Source organism: Chiloscyllium punctatum, chromosome 25, assembly GCF_047496795.1.
Source record: "Chiloscyllium punctatum isolate Juve2018m chromosome 25, sChiPun1.3, whole genome shotgun sequence".
Taxonomy (NCBI): Eukaryota; Metazoa; Chordata; class Chondrichthyes; order Orectolobiformes; family Hemiscylliidae; genus Chiloscyllium; species Chiloscyllium punctatum.
In genome coordinates this window covers 83,476,354-83,494,292 of record NC_092763.1, presented here as the reverse complement: position 1 = coordinate 83,494,292, position 17,939 = coordinate 83,476,354, and the positions used below count along the sequence as shown (strand labels likewise).

The 17,939-nt window shown below is 42.3% G+C and overlaps 1 protein-coding gene across 7 annotated transcripts in view; it reads right to left on the bottom strand.

The window, feature by feature from the left end:
* atp11c (ATPase phospholipid transporting 11C) overlaps nt 1-17,939 on the bottom strand; it is a 163,991-nt gene that overhangs the window by 70,707 nt on the left and 75,345 nt on the right. For all 7 annotated transcript variants that reach the window (XM_072595610.1, XM_072595607.1, XM_072595608.1 and 4 more), the window contains 4 exons: nt 17,688-17,885; nt 13,092-13,262; nt 10,300-10,457; nt 4,885-4,956 (listed from right to left, as the gene is read on the bottom strand). In XM_072595610.1, the coding sequence (XP_072451711.1) occupies nt 4,885-4,956; nt 10,300-10,457; nt 13,092-13,262; nt 17,688-17,885 (599 nt within the window). The remainder of the gene's footprint in view (nt 1-4,884; nt 4,957-10,299; nt 10,458-13,091; nt 13,263-17,687; nt 17,886-17,939) is intronic.

Here is a 17,939-nt window from a genome sequence, read left to right as displayed (position 1 = left end):
AGAGATTGCTGCATCTTTGGCAATGATATTTGCGTCCTCACTGTCCACTGGGGTAGTACCAGATGAATGGAGGGTGACAAATATCATTCCCTTATTCACAAAAGGAAATAGGGATAATCCTGGGAATTACAGACTAGTCAGTCTTACATTGGTGATGGGCAAATTACTGGAGAGGATTCAGAGAGACAGGATTTGCGATTATTTGGGAAAACCATTGCTTGACCAGGGATAGTCAGCACGGCTTTGTGAGGGGCAGATCATGCCTCACAAACCTTAATGAATTCTTTGACGATGTGTCAAAAACAATGATGGAGGTAGAGAAGTGCATGTTGTGTACATGGATTTTAGCAAAGTATTCGATCAGGTCCCATTGACAGGCTCATTTAGAAAGTGAAGAGGCATGGGATACAGGGAAATTTGACTGTTTGGATACAGAATTGGCTGGCCCATAGAAGACAGAGGGTGGTAGCAGAGGGTGGTATTCCGCTTGGAGCTCAGTGACCAGTGGTGTTCCACAGGGATCTGTTCTGGGACCTCTGCTCTTTGTGATTTTATAAGTGACTTGGATGAGAAAGTGGAAGGGTGAGTTAGTAAGTTTGTCAATGACACAAAGGTTGGTGGAGTGGTGGATAGTGTTGAGGGCTGCTGTAGGCTGCAACGGGACATTGACAGGATGCAGAGCTGGACTGAGAAGCTCCAGATAGAGTTCAAACTAGAAAAGTGTTAAGTGATTCATTTTGGAAAGTCCAATTTGAATGCAGAATACAGGGTTAAAGGCAGGATTCCTGCCAGTGTGAAGGAACAGGGGGATCTTGGGGGTCCACGTCCATAGATCCCACAAAGTTGCCACCCAAGTTGATAGGGTTGTTAAGGTGGCGAATGGTGTGTTAGCTTTCATTAACAGAGGGATTGAGTTTAAGAGGAGAAAGTGAGGACTTCAGATGCTAGAGATCAGAGCTAAAAATGTGTTGCTGGAAAAGCACAGCAGGTCAGGCAGCATCCAAGGAACAGGTGAATGGCTCATGCCCGAAACGTCGATTCTCCTGTTCCCTGGATGCTGCCTGACCTGCTGTGCTTTTCCAGCAACATATTTTCAGCTCAGGATTGAGTTTAAGAGCCAAGAGGTTATGCTGCAACTCTATAGAGCCCTGGTTAGACCACGCTTGGAATGTTGTGTTCAGTTCTGGTCGCCTCATTATAGAAAGGATGTGGAAGCTTTCGAGAGGGTGCAGAGATTTACCACGATGCTGCCTGGACTGGAGGGCATGTCTTATGAGGCAGGGCTGAGGGAGCTCAGATTTTTCTCATTGGAGTGAAGAAGGATAAGAAGAGGCGACTTGATAGAGGTTTACAAGATGTTGAGAGGCATAGATACAGTGGATCGACAGAGACTTTCTCCTAGGGCGGAAATGTCTATCACAAAGGGGCATAATTTTAAGGTGATTGGAGGAAAGTTTACGGGACATGTCCAAACTAGTTTTCTTTTTACACAGAGAAATGAATGCATGGAATGCACTGCCCGTAGTTGTAGTAGTGTCAGATACATTAGGGACATTTAACCCACTCTTGGATAGACACATGGATGATAGTAAAATGAAGGCTATGTGAGTTAGTTTGGTCTTAAGAGTAGGATAAAAGCCTAGTTCAACATGGAGAGTGAAGGGCCTGTACTGAGTTGTACAGTTCTACGTTTTAACTGAGAATCCAGAGTTTGGCTGAAAGAATTTCAAAGATTCACAACTCGAAGAAATGCATCATCTCAGTCCAAAATGGCTGATCTCTTACTGACACCGTGACTTAGACAATAGACAATAGGTGCAGGAGTAGGCCATTCTGCCCTTCGAGCCTTGATGTTCCAGATTCCCCAGGTCAGGGACGCATTTTCTTAGCATCTACCTTGCTAATTAAGAATCTGATATTTCAATCACCTCAGCATCCATTCGACTAGTAACACAGGAAACAGATGGTATTACAACACAGCACATCCTTCCTTAATTTGAAAGGATTTACACCGAAGCCAACTAAACAGAAATCACAAAATGCTCTGATATTTTCCAGATTTCACTTTTTGGCACTTTGGCAATCATTGACAATTGCAGATTTAAGAACTCTCCAGAAGTACAGCTTCCAAGAACAACCCACCTATGTATCACAAGTAGCAATGGAATGGTGTTTTTTTTGAGCGAGAAATAAAAGGAGACAAGCTTACTGCTCAACAAATTTAAAAATACTTACGGGGACCTTTCGTTTTAATTGTTACATTTGATGTGTCGTATACTCCTCCCATGGGACAAAACGTAGCTTCATATATATTTAACATTTATCTGAACCAAATTTAGAGGCATATTACTGCACTTTTGTTGTGATATTTCTACGTCCAAGCCACTATGTACATTACATGACTGACAGCTCCACTCCACAGACTCACATCAATTGAGGAAATAAGCTGAATCTGCTGCAATTTCTTGAGTTTCATCTCAAGACTTTTTGGTAGATTCAAAAAGTGAGAGGTTAAAAAAAGCACAGTTAAATATTCTGCACCATACATTACTCAATGACTATGTTTTTCATTATGTCCTCTAGTAACAGAATCATGCAGTACAGGAGAAGCCTTTTGGCACATCAAGCCTGTACTGCCAAAGCAACAAAAATTCTCATTTACTGTTTAAAATATCCTGGAATTATGATGTGATGTGAGCCAAATTTGAACCACAAAATAGCAATTTACAGATACAGGTCTCAAAAATCCTTCTGTTAACAATTACAAAGAAAAACATGAACATACTGGGAGTGACATAATCCCCACTTTGAGGCTCTGATTTTACTGGGCCCACCAGACCATCGAGAAAAGTTTAAATCCATGCAGCCTGTGATCTGTAGGCATCTCTCAAGGCACTAAAAGTTGCAGCTTTTGAAACCTAGGATTTCACCACCAACAAAGCACAAGACCATAAGAATAGGAACTGGAATAGAGCATTCCGGCATTCTAGCCTCTCCACCATTCAATAGAATCACGGCTGATGGATTCTTCTCATGTCCACTTTTCCCCATACCTCTCAAATTCTCTATCAATAAAAACCTATCCCAGACTTAAATATATACAAAGAATCTACCCCCTCACCCCTCCGTGACAAGGAACTCCAAAGAAGCACAGTAGCTAGCACTGCTGCCTCACAGCATCAAGGACCCAGGTTCGATTCTAGCCTCAGGCGACTGTCTACATGGAGTTGGCACATTCTCTCTATGTCTGCATGGGTTTCCTCCAGGTCCTCCGGTTTCATCCCACAGTCCTAAGATGTGCAGGTTAGGTGAATTAGCCATATTTAATTGCCCATAGTGTTCAAGGATGAGTAGGTTAAGTACGTTAGTCAGGGGTTAAAGTAGAGCAAAAGGATAGGGAAAATGGATTTGGGTGGGACATGCTTTAGGAGGGTCAGTGTGGACTTGCTGGGCCAAAGGCCTGTTTCCACACTGTAGGGATTCAAGACGTAGGGATTATATGATTCTAGAAAGATTCACAACCCTCTGAAAGAAATTCTTCCTCATCGCAGCCTTAAACTGATGTTCCTTAATTCTGAGATTGAGACGTTCTGGTCTGAAACTCTCCCATAAGTGGAAATATCCTCTCAGTATTTATCCTATTAAGCCTCATATGAATCCCATACATTTCAAATAGATCAACTCTTATTCTTCTGAAGTTCAGTGAGTAGAGCCCCAACTTGTTTAGCCTTTGCTCAGAAGATAATCCCTCCATATCAGGATCATCCTAGTAAATCTTTTCTGAATATCTACTATGAAATGTATAAGGGGACCAAAACTGCTCACAGTACTTTCAGGTGTGGTCTTACCAGCACCTTGTACAGTTGCAGTTAAGACTTCCCTACTGTCATACTCCAACCCCTTTGAAATAAAGGTCAACATTCCATTAGCCTTCCTGATTACCCGCTGCACCTGTAACCTAGCTTTTTGTTTCATGCACACGTACCTCCAAGTCCCTATCTGTTGCAGCTTTCTGCAGTTTTGCTCCGCTTAAGTAATATTCTGTTACAGAGTCATAGAGATGACCAACTGTCCTAACCTAACCTCGTCACATTTGCCAACATTTGGCACATATCCCTCTCAACCCTTCTTATTCATATACCCATCCAAATGCCTTTTAAATGTGTAATTGTACCAGCCTCCACCACTTCCTCTGGCAACTCATTCCATACACGCATCACCCTGTGTGTCAAAACATTGTCCCTGAGGTCCCTTTTATATTTTTCCCCTCTCACCCTAAGCCTATGCCCTCTAGTTCAAGAGTCCCCCACCCCAGGGAAAAGATCTTGCCTATTTATCCTATTCATGCCCCTCATGATTTTTATAAACCTCTATAAAAGTCACCCCTCAGCTTCTGACGCTCCAGGGAAAACAACCCCAGTCTATTCGGCCTTTCCCTGTAGCTCAAACCCTCCAACCCTGGCAATATCCTTGTAAATCTTTTTTGAACCCTTTCAAGTTTCGCAACATCCTTCTGATAGGAAGGAGATCAGAACTGCACGCAATCCCTTCAAAAACGAACTTTGCGTTTCCCACATTACACTTCATTTACCAACATTTTGGTCACTTACTTATCAAGAACAACCCTTTTATTAAAATCTCCAAACTTTGGTAATTGTAAACAAAGTAAATATAACCTTAAATAACAGTGAGTTTGCCCAGCTATAAAAGGACTGAAAGCAGTAATTGACAAGATTTTAAAAGACATTATGTTCTAACACAAGTTAGTAATCTTTTGTACTCAAATGCTAGTATAAGACTATAAAAGTGACTGAATAACAGCTAACACAGTTTGTTATCACTAGGGTAGAAAATACAAGACGACAACAAACAAGAAGGTCTTACATCTCAATTTCTGTCTCTCTATTTTGTATTTTCATCCGGTTGTTTTCCATTCCTTGAAAGGTGAAGCCCAATCTGACAGGAAAAATAAATACTCAGATTTACCACTTATCCCCATAATGCTTTCTGGTTTACAGCACAGAATAGAAGGCAACATTTTAAAAAAAAACAAATACCTAAAATGTTGGCTGTCTGACACCAAAGAAATTTCAGATCCTAATTTTTTTTGTAAACATTGATCGCAACACATTTAGTCTATTAATTACACAATTGCATCAATGAATAATTAAAGCTACAGTGAAGTCCCCATGGTTCTACTGGACTATAGCACTACTGTCTGAGAGACTGGTGGTCATTTTGTTCACCATCTCAGGCAAGAGGGAGGTTGAGAAAGAGAATCCATCTCAGTTATCTCAGCAAGTGCAGGAATTGAACTCTCACTATTGGTGTTACTCTGCATCACAAATCAGCCAAGCAGCTAGTCATAATTAACCCTCTAACGTAACAGTTATACCAATGGAGCATGCAGGAGGGCATACCAGGAGCAGCACCAGGCATACCTGAAGAAGAGGTGTCAACCTGGTGAATGCCAAACAGCAGCAAGTGACTGTCAGTGATAAATGACCCCACAACCAAAGGATAAGATAAGCTCTGCAGACCTGCCACATGAATGGTGGTGGACGATTAAACGACTCACTGGGGCGGCGGTGGCTTCAGAAATATCTCCATCCTCAATGATGGAGAAGCTAAGTACATCAGTGCAAAAGACAAGGCTGAAGCATTTGCAGCATCTTCAGTGAAAAGTGCTGAGCGGATGATCCATCCTGGCCTCTTCCAATGGTCCCCAGCATTGCAGATATCAGACTTCAGCCAATTTGATTCCCTCCATGTGATATCAAGACAGTTGGGAGACACTGGATACTGCAAAAGCTATGGGCCCTGACAACATTCTGACAATAGTACTAAAGGGTTGTGCTCCAGAACTTGCTGCTCCCCTAGCCAAGCTATTCCAGTACAGCCACACTAGCATCTACCCAACAATGTGGAAAATTAACCAACTATGTCCTGCATATAAAAAGCAAGACAAATCCAACCCAGCGAATTATCCCCCCCATCAATCTACTCTCGATCACCAGCAAAGTGATGGAAGGTGTTATTAACAGTGTTAACGAGCTGCACCGGCTCAGCACTAACCTGCTCAGTGATGCTAAGTTTGGGTCCCCCCAGGGTCACTCAGCTCCTGACCTCATTACAGCCTTGGTTCAAACATGGACAAAAGAGCTGAGTTCCAGAGGGTGAGGTGAGAGAGTGACAGCCCTTGACATTATGGCTGCATTCAGCCAAGTGTAGCATCGAGGAGCCCCAGCAAAACTAGAATCAATGGAGATCTGGGGGCAAACTGATACATAGGAAGATGGTCATAGTTGTTGGAGGTCAGTCATCTCAGCTCCAGGACATCTCTGCAGGAATCCCTCAGAGTAGTATAACTGGCTGCTGCTTCATCAATGACCTTCCCTCCACAAGGGCAGAATTGGGAATGTTCACCAATGATTCCACAATGTTCAGCATCATTCATGACTAGATACTGGAACAGCCTATGATCAAATGCAGCAAGAACTTGGCAACATCCAGGATTGGGCTGACAGTGGAAAGTAATATTCGCACTACACAAATGACAGGCTGTGACTGTCACCAATGAGAGACAACCTAACCATCGCCCATTAAATTCAATGGTGTTACCATCACTATTAACATCCTGGGGTTATCATTGACCAGAAACTCAACTGAACTCACCACATAAACATGGCTGCAAGGGCAGGTCACAGGCTAGGAATACTGTCAAGATTTGAGTGGTGCTGGAAAAGCACAGGTCAGGCAGCATCCGAGGAGCAGGAAAAATTGACATTTCGGGCAAGAGTCCTTCATCAGTATTCCTTTTAGCCCGAAACATTGATTTATTCTGCTCCTCAGATGCTGCCTGACCTGCTGTATTTTTCCAGCACCACTCTAATCTTGACTCTAATCTCCAGCATCTGCAGCACCTACTTTTGGCTAGGAATACTGTGGCAAGTAACATATCTCCTGGCTAGCCAGAAATGCCCACATCCCACAAATGAATCAATTAAAGCAAATGCACAACCTCTGGAGAACAAAATGCACAAACTCAGATCACGGCTCAGCTTCCAGTATGCACTGCGGGACTGCTGTGCACTCTGCTTCACAGAAACCTGGCTCAACCCATCCATTCCTGACTGCGCACTTCAGGCTGATGGTTTTTCTATCCATCATACTGATCGCAAAGTGTCCTCAAGAAAGCCAAAGGGTGGCTTTTTAATCAACAACTTGTGGTATATGGACATTGCAACCCTGGGCAGCCATTGGTCCCCAAACCTTGAATTCCTCACCATCAAATGCTGCCCTTTTATCTACCATGGGAATTTACCGCTGCTATACTAACTGGTGTGTACATACCTCCATAAGCAAAAGGTTGAGGAAGCTCTGGATGTGCTTTACTCCACCACTAACACCCTGGAGACGGAACACCCCGAGGCCCTGTTTATTCTAACTGGTGCCTTCAACCAAGCCAATCTAAGGAAGGTGTTGCCCAAGTACCACCAGAACATTACCTGCCCCAGCAAGGGCCCAAACATTTTAGACCACTGCTAGACCACTGTGAAAGACACCTACCACCCCACCCGCATTTCAGAAACTCCGACCACCATGCCGTGTTTCTTCTCCCAGCTTACAGGCAAAAGCTCAAGCAGGAGACCCCTTTGCAGATACAGGTCCAATGCTGGTCAGAGGAGGCAGAGAATCAACTCCGGTGCTGTCTGACATCGGCTGATTGGGCCATGTTCAAACAGTCGGCAGGTACCTTGGGTGAGTATGCCGCCACCACCACCAAAGACTTTATCAGCAAGTGTATGGAGGACTGTATACCAAGGAAGTCAATCCGGGCATTCCCCAACAGGAATCCCTGGATACATCAGGGCATACAGAACCTACTGAAAACCAGGCATGTGGCCTTCAGATCAGGCGACCTACTCAAATATAAGGAACCCAAGTATGACCTTCGCAGAGCCATTAAGACAGCCAAGGCCCACTAGCGATCCAAACTAGAGACCCAGACAGACACCCAGCAACTATGGCAAGGACTGAATGACATCACAGGTTCTAAAAAGAGACAGTGCAAGATAGCAGACGATGACACATCCCTTCCAGATCATCTCAACGCCTTCTATGCTCGCTTTGAGCAGAATTTTGTTGGAGAGGTAACACCTATTCCGACAAGTCCTGATGAACTTATCCCAAGAGTCACTGCATCAGAGGACAGAATGGTTTTCCTTGGTGTGAATCCAAGGAAAAAGGTGGGTCCAGACGGAGTGCCAGGCTGTGCAATCACAGCATGAGCAGATCGACTGGCAGAGGTCTTCTCGGACATCTTCAACCTCTCCCTGCAGCAGGCCACTGTCAAGAGGGCCAACATTATCCCTGTGTCTAAGAAGGCAAATGCAGCATGTCTCAATGACTACCAGTGGCCCTAACTTCGGTGGTCATGAAGTGCTTTGAACGGCTGGTCACAGCATTAATCAACTCCAGCCTCCCCACTACTGCTGACCCACTCCAATTTGCCTATCGGACCAACAGATCCACATCAGGTGCCATATCATTTGGCCTTCACTCCTCCCTAGAACATCTTGACACCAAGAACAGCTACATAAGAATCCTACTCATGACTACACTTCAGCCTTCAATACTACTATCCCCCTGAGACTGATTACTAAACTTAGTGATCTCTCTGCAACTGGATCCTCAGTTTCCTGACCCACAGACCACAATCAGTGAAAATTGGGGACAACATTTCATCCTCACAGACATTTAACATTGGAGCCCCACAGGAGTGCGCACTCAGCCTCCCGATGTACTCACTGTATACCCAAGATTGCGTTGCCAAATAACAGACTAAGTTCACTGATGACACCACCACAGTCGGTTGAATCTCAGATGGTGATGAAACACTACAGATGGGAGGGAGACCTGGAAAAATAGTGCACTGAGAACAACATGGCTCTCAATGTCAACAAAACCAAGGAACTGATTATTGACTTTCGGCGGGATGTTACTTATGCCCCCCGACACAACAACAACACAGAGGTGGTACAAGTGGAGAGTGTCAAGCTCCTGGGAGTGGTCATCCACAAGAAGCTTTCTTGGATTCATGTGGAAGCACTAGTTACAAAGGCCCAATAATGTCTCTTCTTCAGGCAACTGAGAAAATTTGGCATGACGGTGAATACCCTTGCCAACGTTTATTGGTTCGCCATTGAGAGCATTCTGTTTGGATGTATCACCATCTAGTATGGCAGCTGTACCATTCAAGATTGGAGACAGTTACAGAGACTAGTGAACTCTGCCTGGGTAATCATAAAGGCCAACCTCCCATCTACAGAATCCACCTACCACACCTGCTGTCAAGGAAAGGCCGCCAACATTCTCAAAGATCCATCCCACCCTGGCAATGTTTTTCTACAACCTCTACCATCAGGGAGAAGGTACAGACAGACAGACACACACCCATCCACCCACCCCCACACCAACCAGCCGGTTTCACAACAGTTTCTATCCTACTGTTATTAGAATACTGAATGGACTCTCAAACTCTTAGCATTCGCCTGTGCCTGTGTTTTTTGTTTTACTGCTGTTTACCTATTATTTACTTATCTATGCAATTTAATTCTGATCTACCTGTATTGCTCACAAGACAAAGCTTTTCACTGTGCCTCGGTACATGTGACAATAAATTTAAATTCAATTCAATTCAAACTTCAAAACTATTTTAAAAGTTGTCCACCTTTAACCATTCTTGACCAATAAAAAAAAATCCCAGTTGACCAGACTTCCAACACATTTTTTAAGCAACGATGTTTTAAAACAGGTAAGAATACATTGAATGTAGGAATCTGGTGCGCAAATATGTTGGATAACAGACCAGAGTTAAGGTGCAGGAACTAAGCTTACAGTTGTTCATCAAATACCAAGACCCAAGGATTGAATTCAAGTCACAAAAGTAATACTAGTTATTTTTCTACGTTTTTTTCTTTTCACAAAAAGACACTTTGAAATTGCAACAATTACAACAAAAAGGAACAGTGACACAATGACTGCATGTATCCTGAATGCAATCAGGATGTTCTAATGGCAATGATTACAAGGAAATGAGGTAGGAACAAATGTTGAATACACTTGCAATTTAATACACTAACTCCAGTTTATTCTCCCTTCAGAACAAACACAAGGGAAATTTCTTACTTTTCCTTGTATTCTTACTATTATTTCTTTCTCTGTAAATAGAGAAACCTATATTGTAAATACAAATAACAGAGATCGTATCCTTTTAAAAATACTTTTGATTCTTACGTTTTAGCGCCTTGTACCAAAGCAACTTCATCTGGAGATGATGAGATATATGTATATGAGCCCCCATGCTGCTTTAACAGACCATCTACTTTGTCTTCTTCTTTAACTTGAACAGTGTGGCATAAGCATAGAGCACGAAGAAACAGCTCCTCTTTTTCCTGAAAGCACAGTCAGAAATGCAGCCAAATGTGCAATTTAAAATAACATGCATGCTCAAGTTATGGAACATAGAACATTACAGCGCAGTATAGGCGCTTCGGCCCTCGATGTTGCGCCGACCTATCATACCAAAGTTAAAAGAAAAAAAACAGTTTCAAAGTAATTTTAAACAGCTGAAAAAAACTGGTATTTCACAAAGTACTTCAAACAAATCACTCAAAACATTCACCTCCTTTCAGTCTGAAGAGGAAAAGAATCACAGGACAATAAGAGGAAAACTAACGGGATAACTTTCAAAAAGCCAGCACAAGCTCATGGACCCGTGTGGCCTCTTCCCATCATTTACTCAGAGAGCAGTAAGGGTATGGAATGCTTTGCCTGTAATGGTAGTAGATTCGCCAAATTGGGCATTTAAGTGGACATTGGACAGGCATATGGACATACATGGAATAGTGTAGGTGGGATGGGCTTCAGATTAGTATGACAGGCAGCGCAACATCGAGGGCCGAAGGGCCTGTACTGCGCTGTAATGTTCTATGTTCTATGTACCATTCTACAGTTTTATCTTTTGCTTCTGTACTCATTTCCAAATCACATTCTTTTTGCCTTGTATCCCATTACTCGTGTAATTTAATTATTCTGCCCCATTGCAGACTGCTCCAATTTGATTTTTTTTTCTAGCCTGTTTTTCCTGTCTTTGTTTGTTTAGAAATGCTTCACCTAAACATCCTACACTTTTGATTAAAGTTTATTAATCTGAAACTTTTACAAACGTTGTCTGACCGGTCAAATATTTCCAACACTGTTTTTATTTCAGTTTCAAAGTTAGCTCCCTCATGTTGTTTATTTCTGTTTCCTTCCTGTAACTCTCATGCTTTCAGTCTAACTCTGCTCCAAGCAGAGCTAACATCTTGCATAATGGTGAACAAAACAATTATCTAGCTGGCACCTGAATCAACTTGCCAATAAAAAATACTCTCAACTGAATAGAATTATTCCTTCACAAACAAAGCAGCATCTTATCATTCACAAAAAAATTATTAATTTGGTTGTTTTCCAAACATTTCTTCTTCTTTACTGCAATTTTTTTTTATGAGCCAATGTTTTTGTCAATATCAAACAAATTAAGAAATCTGCAAACATTTGATCTGAAACATCAAATACTTTATTGGGCAACTATTTTTCTCTTATTTCATACATTTGCTTTAAAATGGATTTTTTTCAGTCAAGTTGAAGCAGGCTCGATAAATAACTCAAGGCATTAATGTGGCACCACATTTATTTGAAAGGAGACCACTCCAATCAAGTCCTTTCCCTTAAACAAAACCCCCAAGTTACACTACTTAAGTCCCTCACCCTACCCAATAACCTGTGGAGACAGAGGGCATCATCTTTCCCACATTAGGGGTGCGGAGGACAAGTGTCATTTTCGCACTTATTGCACAGAAGCACCAGGGATTGAAACAGCACGCTTCCTGATCTCCAAGATTATTCCTTTTTTTCCCCACCTTAAACCCAGTTCCAATGGATATTTCAAAATTATATCCCTCAGAAAACCACTCTTGCTTGTGAAGCAGAGAATTACACGTGCACCAAACAATTGCCAGGCAACTCCATTATGAGCAACAGCTGACAAAGCCCAACGTTAGAAAAAAGACCACACCAATCAGGCCTGCCAAGCTACATTTCATTTCTTTCCCTCTTGCCAGGAAAGATAAAGTGGTATGATATTAAAATGTGTAGATTATTTACTATGACTGTAGGATATCTAATGGTCATCCCCTCTTGGAGCCTCTTGTTAAGCTACCTGATAGCCACATGTGAAACAAGCATTTCTAAATGGAATTGGCATCAGCTAACGTGGGGTCACACAATATTTCCTTGGTGGTTTAAGATAGGACTTGAACTTTCAGTGCCAATGCTTTTTGCAGTCTGTGCACTTCATGCTCCTGATGCATTTTCTACACGCCATTTTGAAGGCTTAAGCTGTTTATTAGACCACTATACTAAATCCATATACTACGTTAAGCAAAGAAGGAGTTTGAAATTTAAAAGGGCTTTAATATAAATTGGAAGTTTAGTACAAACACCAGTTTCCACCTCTCCTTTCTGGGTCTAACCCCTAACTGGGGAAGAACCCCAGCTCTTACTTTACATATCAATAAACCCACTGCCCAAAAGAAAGTACTTAAAATAACTTTTGCTTTAAGAATAAGCCTACCACCAACTAAACACCCAACAAACAAATTACAAACACAGTCCCCAAGTGTAGTATCACAATAACAAACAAAACTCAAACATGTGGTCATCCACCCAATTTTTCTCAAAGCCTGCTCCACACCAACATACCAACTTCAGTGGGTTCCTTTAAAATCTGCCCATTTCAGATAATCAAATGTTTTGTCAAAGAGATAGGTTTTAAAGAGGAAAGTGAAGTAGTGAGGCAGAAAGTACTGGAAAGCTGAGGTCCTGGGCAATTAAAAGTATCATCACCAATAATACTGCTAATAATACGGAGGATGCAGAAGAAATCAGAATTGGAGGAACACATACTTCAGATATTTGCAGTCTGGAGCAGATTACAGATAAGAATTATATTCAAAAATAGGCAATGCCAGATAAAATAATGTTACCTTTCCAGCCATTCCACAGATACTACTACAAGGACCATCATTTGAAGAAATTCCATCCACAACACACGAATCAACAAAGTTTTTATACTTGAATCCATCTATGCAACATTCAATAAATTCCATGTTGTTCTCAGTCAGGGTTCCAGTTTTATCCGTGAAAACATACTGGATCTGCATAGGAATTAAAAGACAATAAATAAAAAATTAAAATCTCTGCAGATCCAGACACACGACAGAAAAACGTGACACGCTTTGAGTGCCCATATTTTTAAAAATATCTCAATTTGATAAACAACAAAATAAGATTTTGATTTTGTTTAATATCAAAAATCAATCAAAGCAAGAATCAGCAAATGGTAGCAGTGCATGAGAAAAAATATTCCGGGAATTGGAAATGTCACCCCACTATTTAAAGGAGAGAGAGAGAGAAAAAACATGGACCTCCAGATCTGTAGTAGGAATAATACTGCAATCTGTTATAAAATAATGCGGTAAATGGATATTCAGAGGATAATGACTTAATTGGGCATAGCACAGATTTGCAAGTGGGAAATAGTGTTTGACAAACTTGGAGGTTTTTGAAAAAAAAAATTAACAAAATTGATAAAGGAGAGCCAATGGGCTACAGTAACATCCCCGTTATCTGGAACTCTCATGCAACTAGCAACTGATGGGATTAGGTTGCCTCAGTCTGGGAACGAATTGCCTGGTTGTCTCTCTTTCGATCAAACCCTTCGCTGACTGCATTTCTGAGCAGCTATTGTCACAATCAACACGCTGAGGTAACTGGCATCCCCCACTCAGTGTACACCAAATAAGGCAGATTTACTGTAGGACACTTAGGTTTTCAATAATCTTTTGATAACACCCCCTCCCCCCCGCCCCCCCTCCACAGGAAATTGGTTATTTAAATTAATGGACATTGGATGAGATGGTAATGAATTGGCATCAATTAAGGATTGGCTAACAGGCAGGCTACAGTAGGAATAAACAGGCCATTCATGCACTGAAAGGCTGTGTTTCGTGGGATACCACAAAGATCAGTGCTTGGGCTGCAGCTGCTCATGTTAAGGAGGCAGGAACCAAAAGTAATACTTCCAAATTTGCAGATGATACAAAACTAAACAGAAACGTGGACAGAAATAGTAAGAGTAGTACAGCGGCTTCAGGAGGACGTGGAGGACTTTAGCGAGTAGATAAGAATATAAGTTGCAATATAATATGAAAAAAATGACAGGTTACCCACTTTGGCAGAAGGAACAGAAATGCAGAGTGTGTTTTAAATGGGAAGAGGATGGAAAGTGTAGATGCATAAAGGGACCTAGATGTCTTTGTCAATGGGTCACTGAAGGCAGATTTAGCAAGCTGTGAAGTAGGCTTGCTTTTACGGAAAGAATTTGAGTACGGGATCCCTGACTTACAAATGAGATCCCATCTGTGGTTTTAATTTTAAAAGACCCAACCATGAACAGCTGCTCCTCATTGTCCTGAATAGTGCTCCGACTTATGAACGGATTCCAGAATTGGACCTGTTTGCAGGCCAAGGACTTGATGGAGTAGTTGAGTCTTGCTTCAATTGTATAGGAGCTTCCTAAAACTGCACCCTGGCATAATAACTATCTAGGGATGCTTTACCCTAGTCAGGATATTATTGTCATAGACGTATTGCAACAATAGTGCATCAAGCTTGTTCCCAAGATAGCAGGACTGCCTTGGACAAACTGGGCACATATTCCCTGACCTTACCTTTATTCACGGAGAGAGATAGGAGAGACTGTATGGGCAAGTACTTAACTTGGTGAGGGGGAATTAGAATGCTATTAGGCAGGAACTGAGGCACCTAGATTGGGAACAGATGTTCTCAGGGAAACGCACAGAAATGTGGAGGTTATTTAGGAAGCACTTGCTGATAGTGCTGGACAGGTTTGTCCCACTGAGGGAAGGAAGGGATAGTAGGGTGAAAGAACCTTGGGTGACAAGGGATGTGGAATATCTAGTCAAAAGGAAGAAGGAAGCTTACTTAAGGTCGGGGAGGCAAGTATCAGATAGGCCTTTACAGGGTGACAAGGTAGTCAGGAAGGAACTGAAGAATAGACTGAGGAAAGCCAGGAGGGGGCGTGAAAAAGCTTTAGCGGGTAGGATTAAGGAAAACCCTAAGGCATTCTACACTTCCGTGAGGAACAAGAGGATGGCCAGAGTGAGGGTAGGGCCGATCAGGGATAGTGAAGGGAACTTGCGCCTGGAGTTGGACTAAGTATGGGAGATCCTTAATAAATACTTTGCTTCAGTATTCACTACTTAGAGGGACTTGACACTGCTAAGGACAGCATGAAACAGACTGGTATGCTGGAACAGGTTGATGCTAGGAAGAAGGATGTGCTGAAAAATTTGAAAAACTGTAAGGATAGATAGATTCCCTAAGCCAGATGGGATATACAGAAGCGAGGGAAGAGATTGCTGCGCCTTTAACCATGATCTTTGCGCTCTCATTGTGCACTGGAGTAATGCCAGATGATTGTAGGGTGGCAAATCTTATTCCCTTGTTCAAGAAAGGGAAGAGAGTTAATCCTGAGGATTACAGACCAGTTAGTCTTATGTCTGTGGTGTGCAAAGTAATGGAGAGGACTCGGAGAGACAGGATTTATGACTACTTGGGAAATCACAGTTTGATTAGAGAGTCAGCAAGGCTTTGAGAGGGGCAGGTCATGCCTCACTAACCTTATTGAGCTCCTTGAAGATGTGATGAAGGTAGAACAGTTGATATGGTGTGCATGGATTTTAGCAAGGCAATTGATAAGCATTCCCATGGTAGGCTCATTCAGAAAGTAAGGAGGCATGGGATACAGGGAAACCTGTCTGTCCGGATACAGAATTGGCTGGCCCATAGAAGACAGAGGATGGTAGTAGACGGAAAGTATTCACCCTGGAGCTTGGTGACCAGTGGCATTCTGCAGGGATCAGTTCTGGGACCTCCGCTCTTTGCGATTTCTATGAATGATTTAGATGAGGAAGTGGAAGGGTGAGTCAGTAAGTTTGCTGATGACATGAAGGTTGGTGTTGTGGACAGTGTCGAGGGCTGTTGTAGGTTGCAACGGGATATTGACAGGATGTAGAACTGGGCTTGTAAGTGGCACAGGGAGATCAACCTTTAGAAGTGAGAAGTGATTCACATTGGAAGGTAGAATTTGAATGCAGAATACAGGACTAAAGGTAGGATTCGTGGCAGTTTGGAGGAACAGAGGGATCTTAGGGTCCATGTCCATAGATCTCTCAAAGCTGACACCCAAGTTGATTGGATTGTTAAGGTGCTATATGGTGTGTTGGTTTTCATTAGCAGGGGGAACGGAGTTTAAGAGCTGTAAGGTTATGCTGCAGCTGTTTAGAGCCTTGATTAGACCAGACTTGGAATATTGTGTTCAGTTCTGGTCACCTCATTATAGGAAAGATGTGGAAGCTTTAGAGAGTGTGCAGAAGACATTGAATACGTTGCTGCCTGGACTGGAGGGTGTCTGATGAAGAAAGGTTGAGGGGGCTAAGGCTTTTCTCATTGGAGCAAAAAAGGATGAGAGGCGACTTGATGGAGGTGTACAAGATGATGAGAGGCATGGATAGAGTGGATACGCAGAGGCTTTTTCCCAGGGCAGAAATGGCTAACACGAAGAGGCATAATTTTAAGGTAACTGGAGGGAGGCTTAGGAATATGTCAGAGGTAGCTACGTTATACAGGGAGTGATGGGTGCGTGGAATGCATTGCAAGCAGTGGTAGTGGAGTCAGATACATTAGGGACATTTAAACAACTCTTGGATAGGCACACGGAAGCTAGTACAATGAATGGTATGATCTTAAGAGTAGGTAGAAGGCCGGCACAACATTGAAGGCTGAAGGGCCTGTACTGTGCTGTACTGCTCTAGAGTTTCAAAGGATGAGAACTGATCTTATTGTAACCTACAAAATACTCAAATTGATGGATGAGATAAATGCAGGCAACATTTTTTGAAGAGGATCACATTGAACTCAAAACATTACCTCTGTTTCTCTCTTCCCAGATGCTGCATGTTTCAGAACTGTCCCCTGCTTGGGAGTCAAAATTTAAAAATAAGGGGGAAGCCATTTAGAATGGAGAGGAGTCAAAGCTGTCTTACTCAAAGGATTGTGAATGTTTGTGACTTTCTCCTCTGAAGGTTTTGGAAACTCAATCTTTAAGTTTAAGGTAGAGATGGATAGATTTCTGATTAGTGCTGGTGTAAAGGGTTATAGGAATGGTATGCGTAAAAGACATTGAAGTGTTCGATCAGCTATGACACACGAAATGGCACAGCTGGCTTGACAGGTGAATGGCTGACTCCTGTTCTTAAGATGTTAAATTTAATGAAGAAAATCACCCTTCAAGCAAGACAAACTCTCACAGGGGGATACAACTGATCATTCTTAAGAACAGTTACTGGAGTAGATCTCTGTGAAACCATGTTTGTGCCTTAACCAGCTAAAATTACAGTTGCCTGCAAGAAAATTATTAACTCATATAGAACGCAAAATGACAATTCTACAAAGAAGCATCCAGTACATCACAACAGAGTATGTACTTTGGTACAGACCTGCCCCAGCTCCTCATTGAGATCAGATGTGTTTACCAGTGCGCCTTCACCCAAATGTTCATCATACATGTCTTTATCCCACGTAATGAAGTAAGAACCCAAGAATTTCTGCATCTCCACAGTGACGTACATAGAAACTGGAATAATGAAGTTGAAGAGCACCATGTAGGAGAGGAAGTCGATGAACATCTTCACAAGCTGTCAATAATGAAGTCAATTAGCTGAATATCCAGAACACTGCTCAGCTGCTTA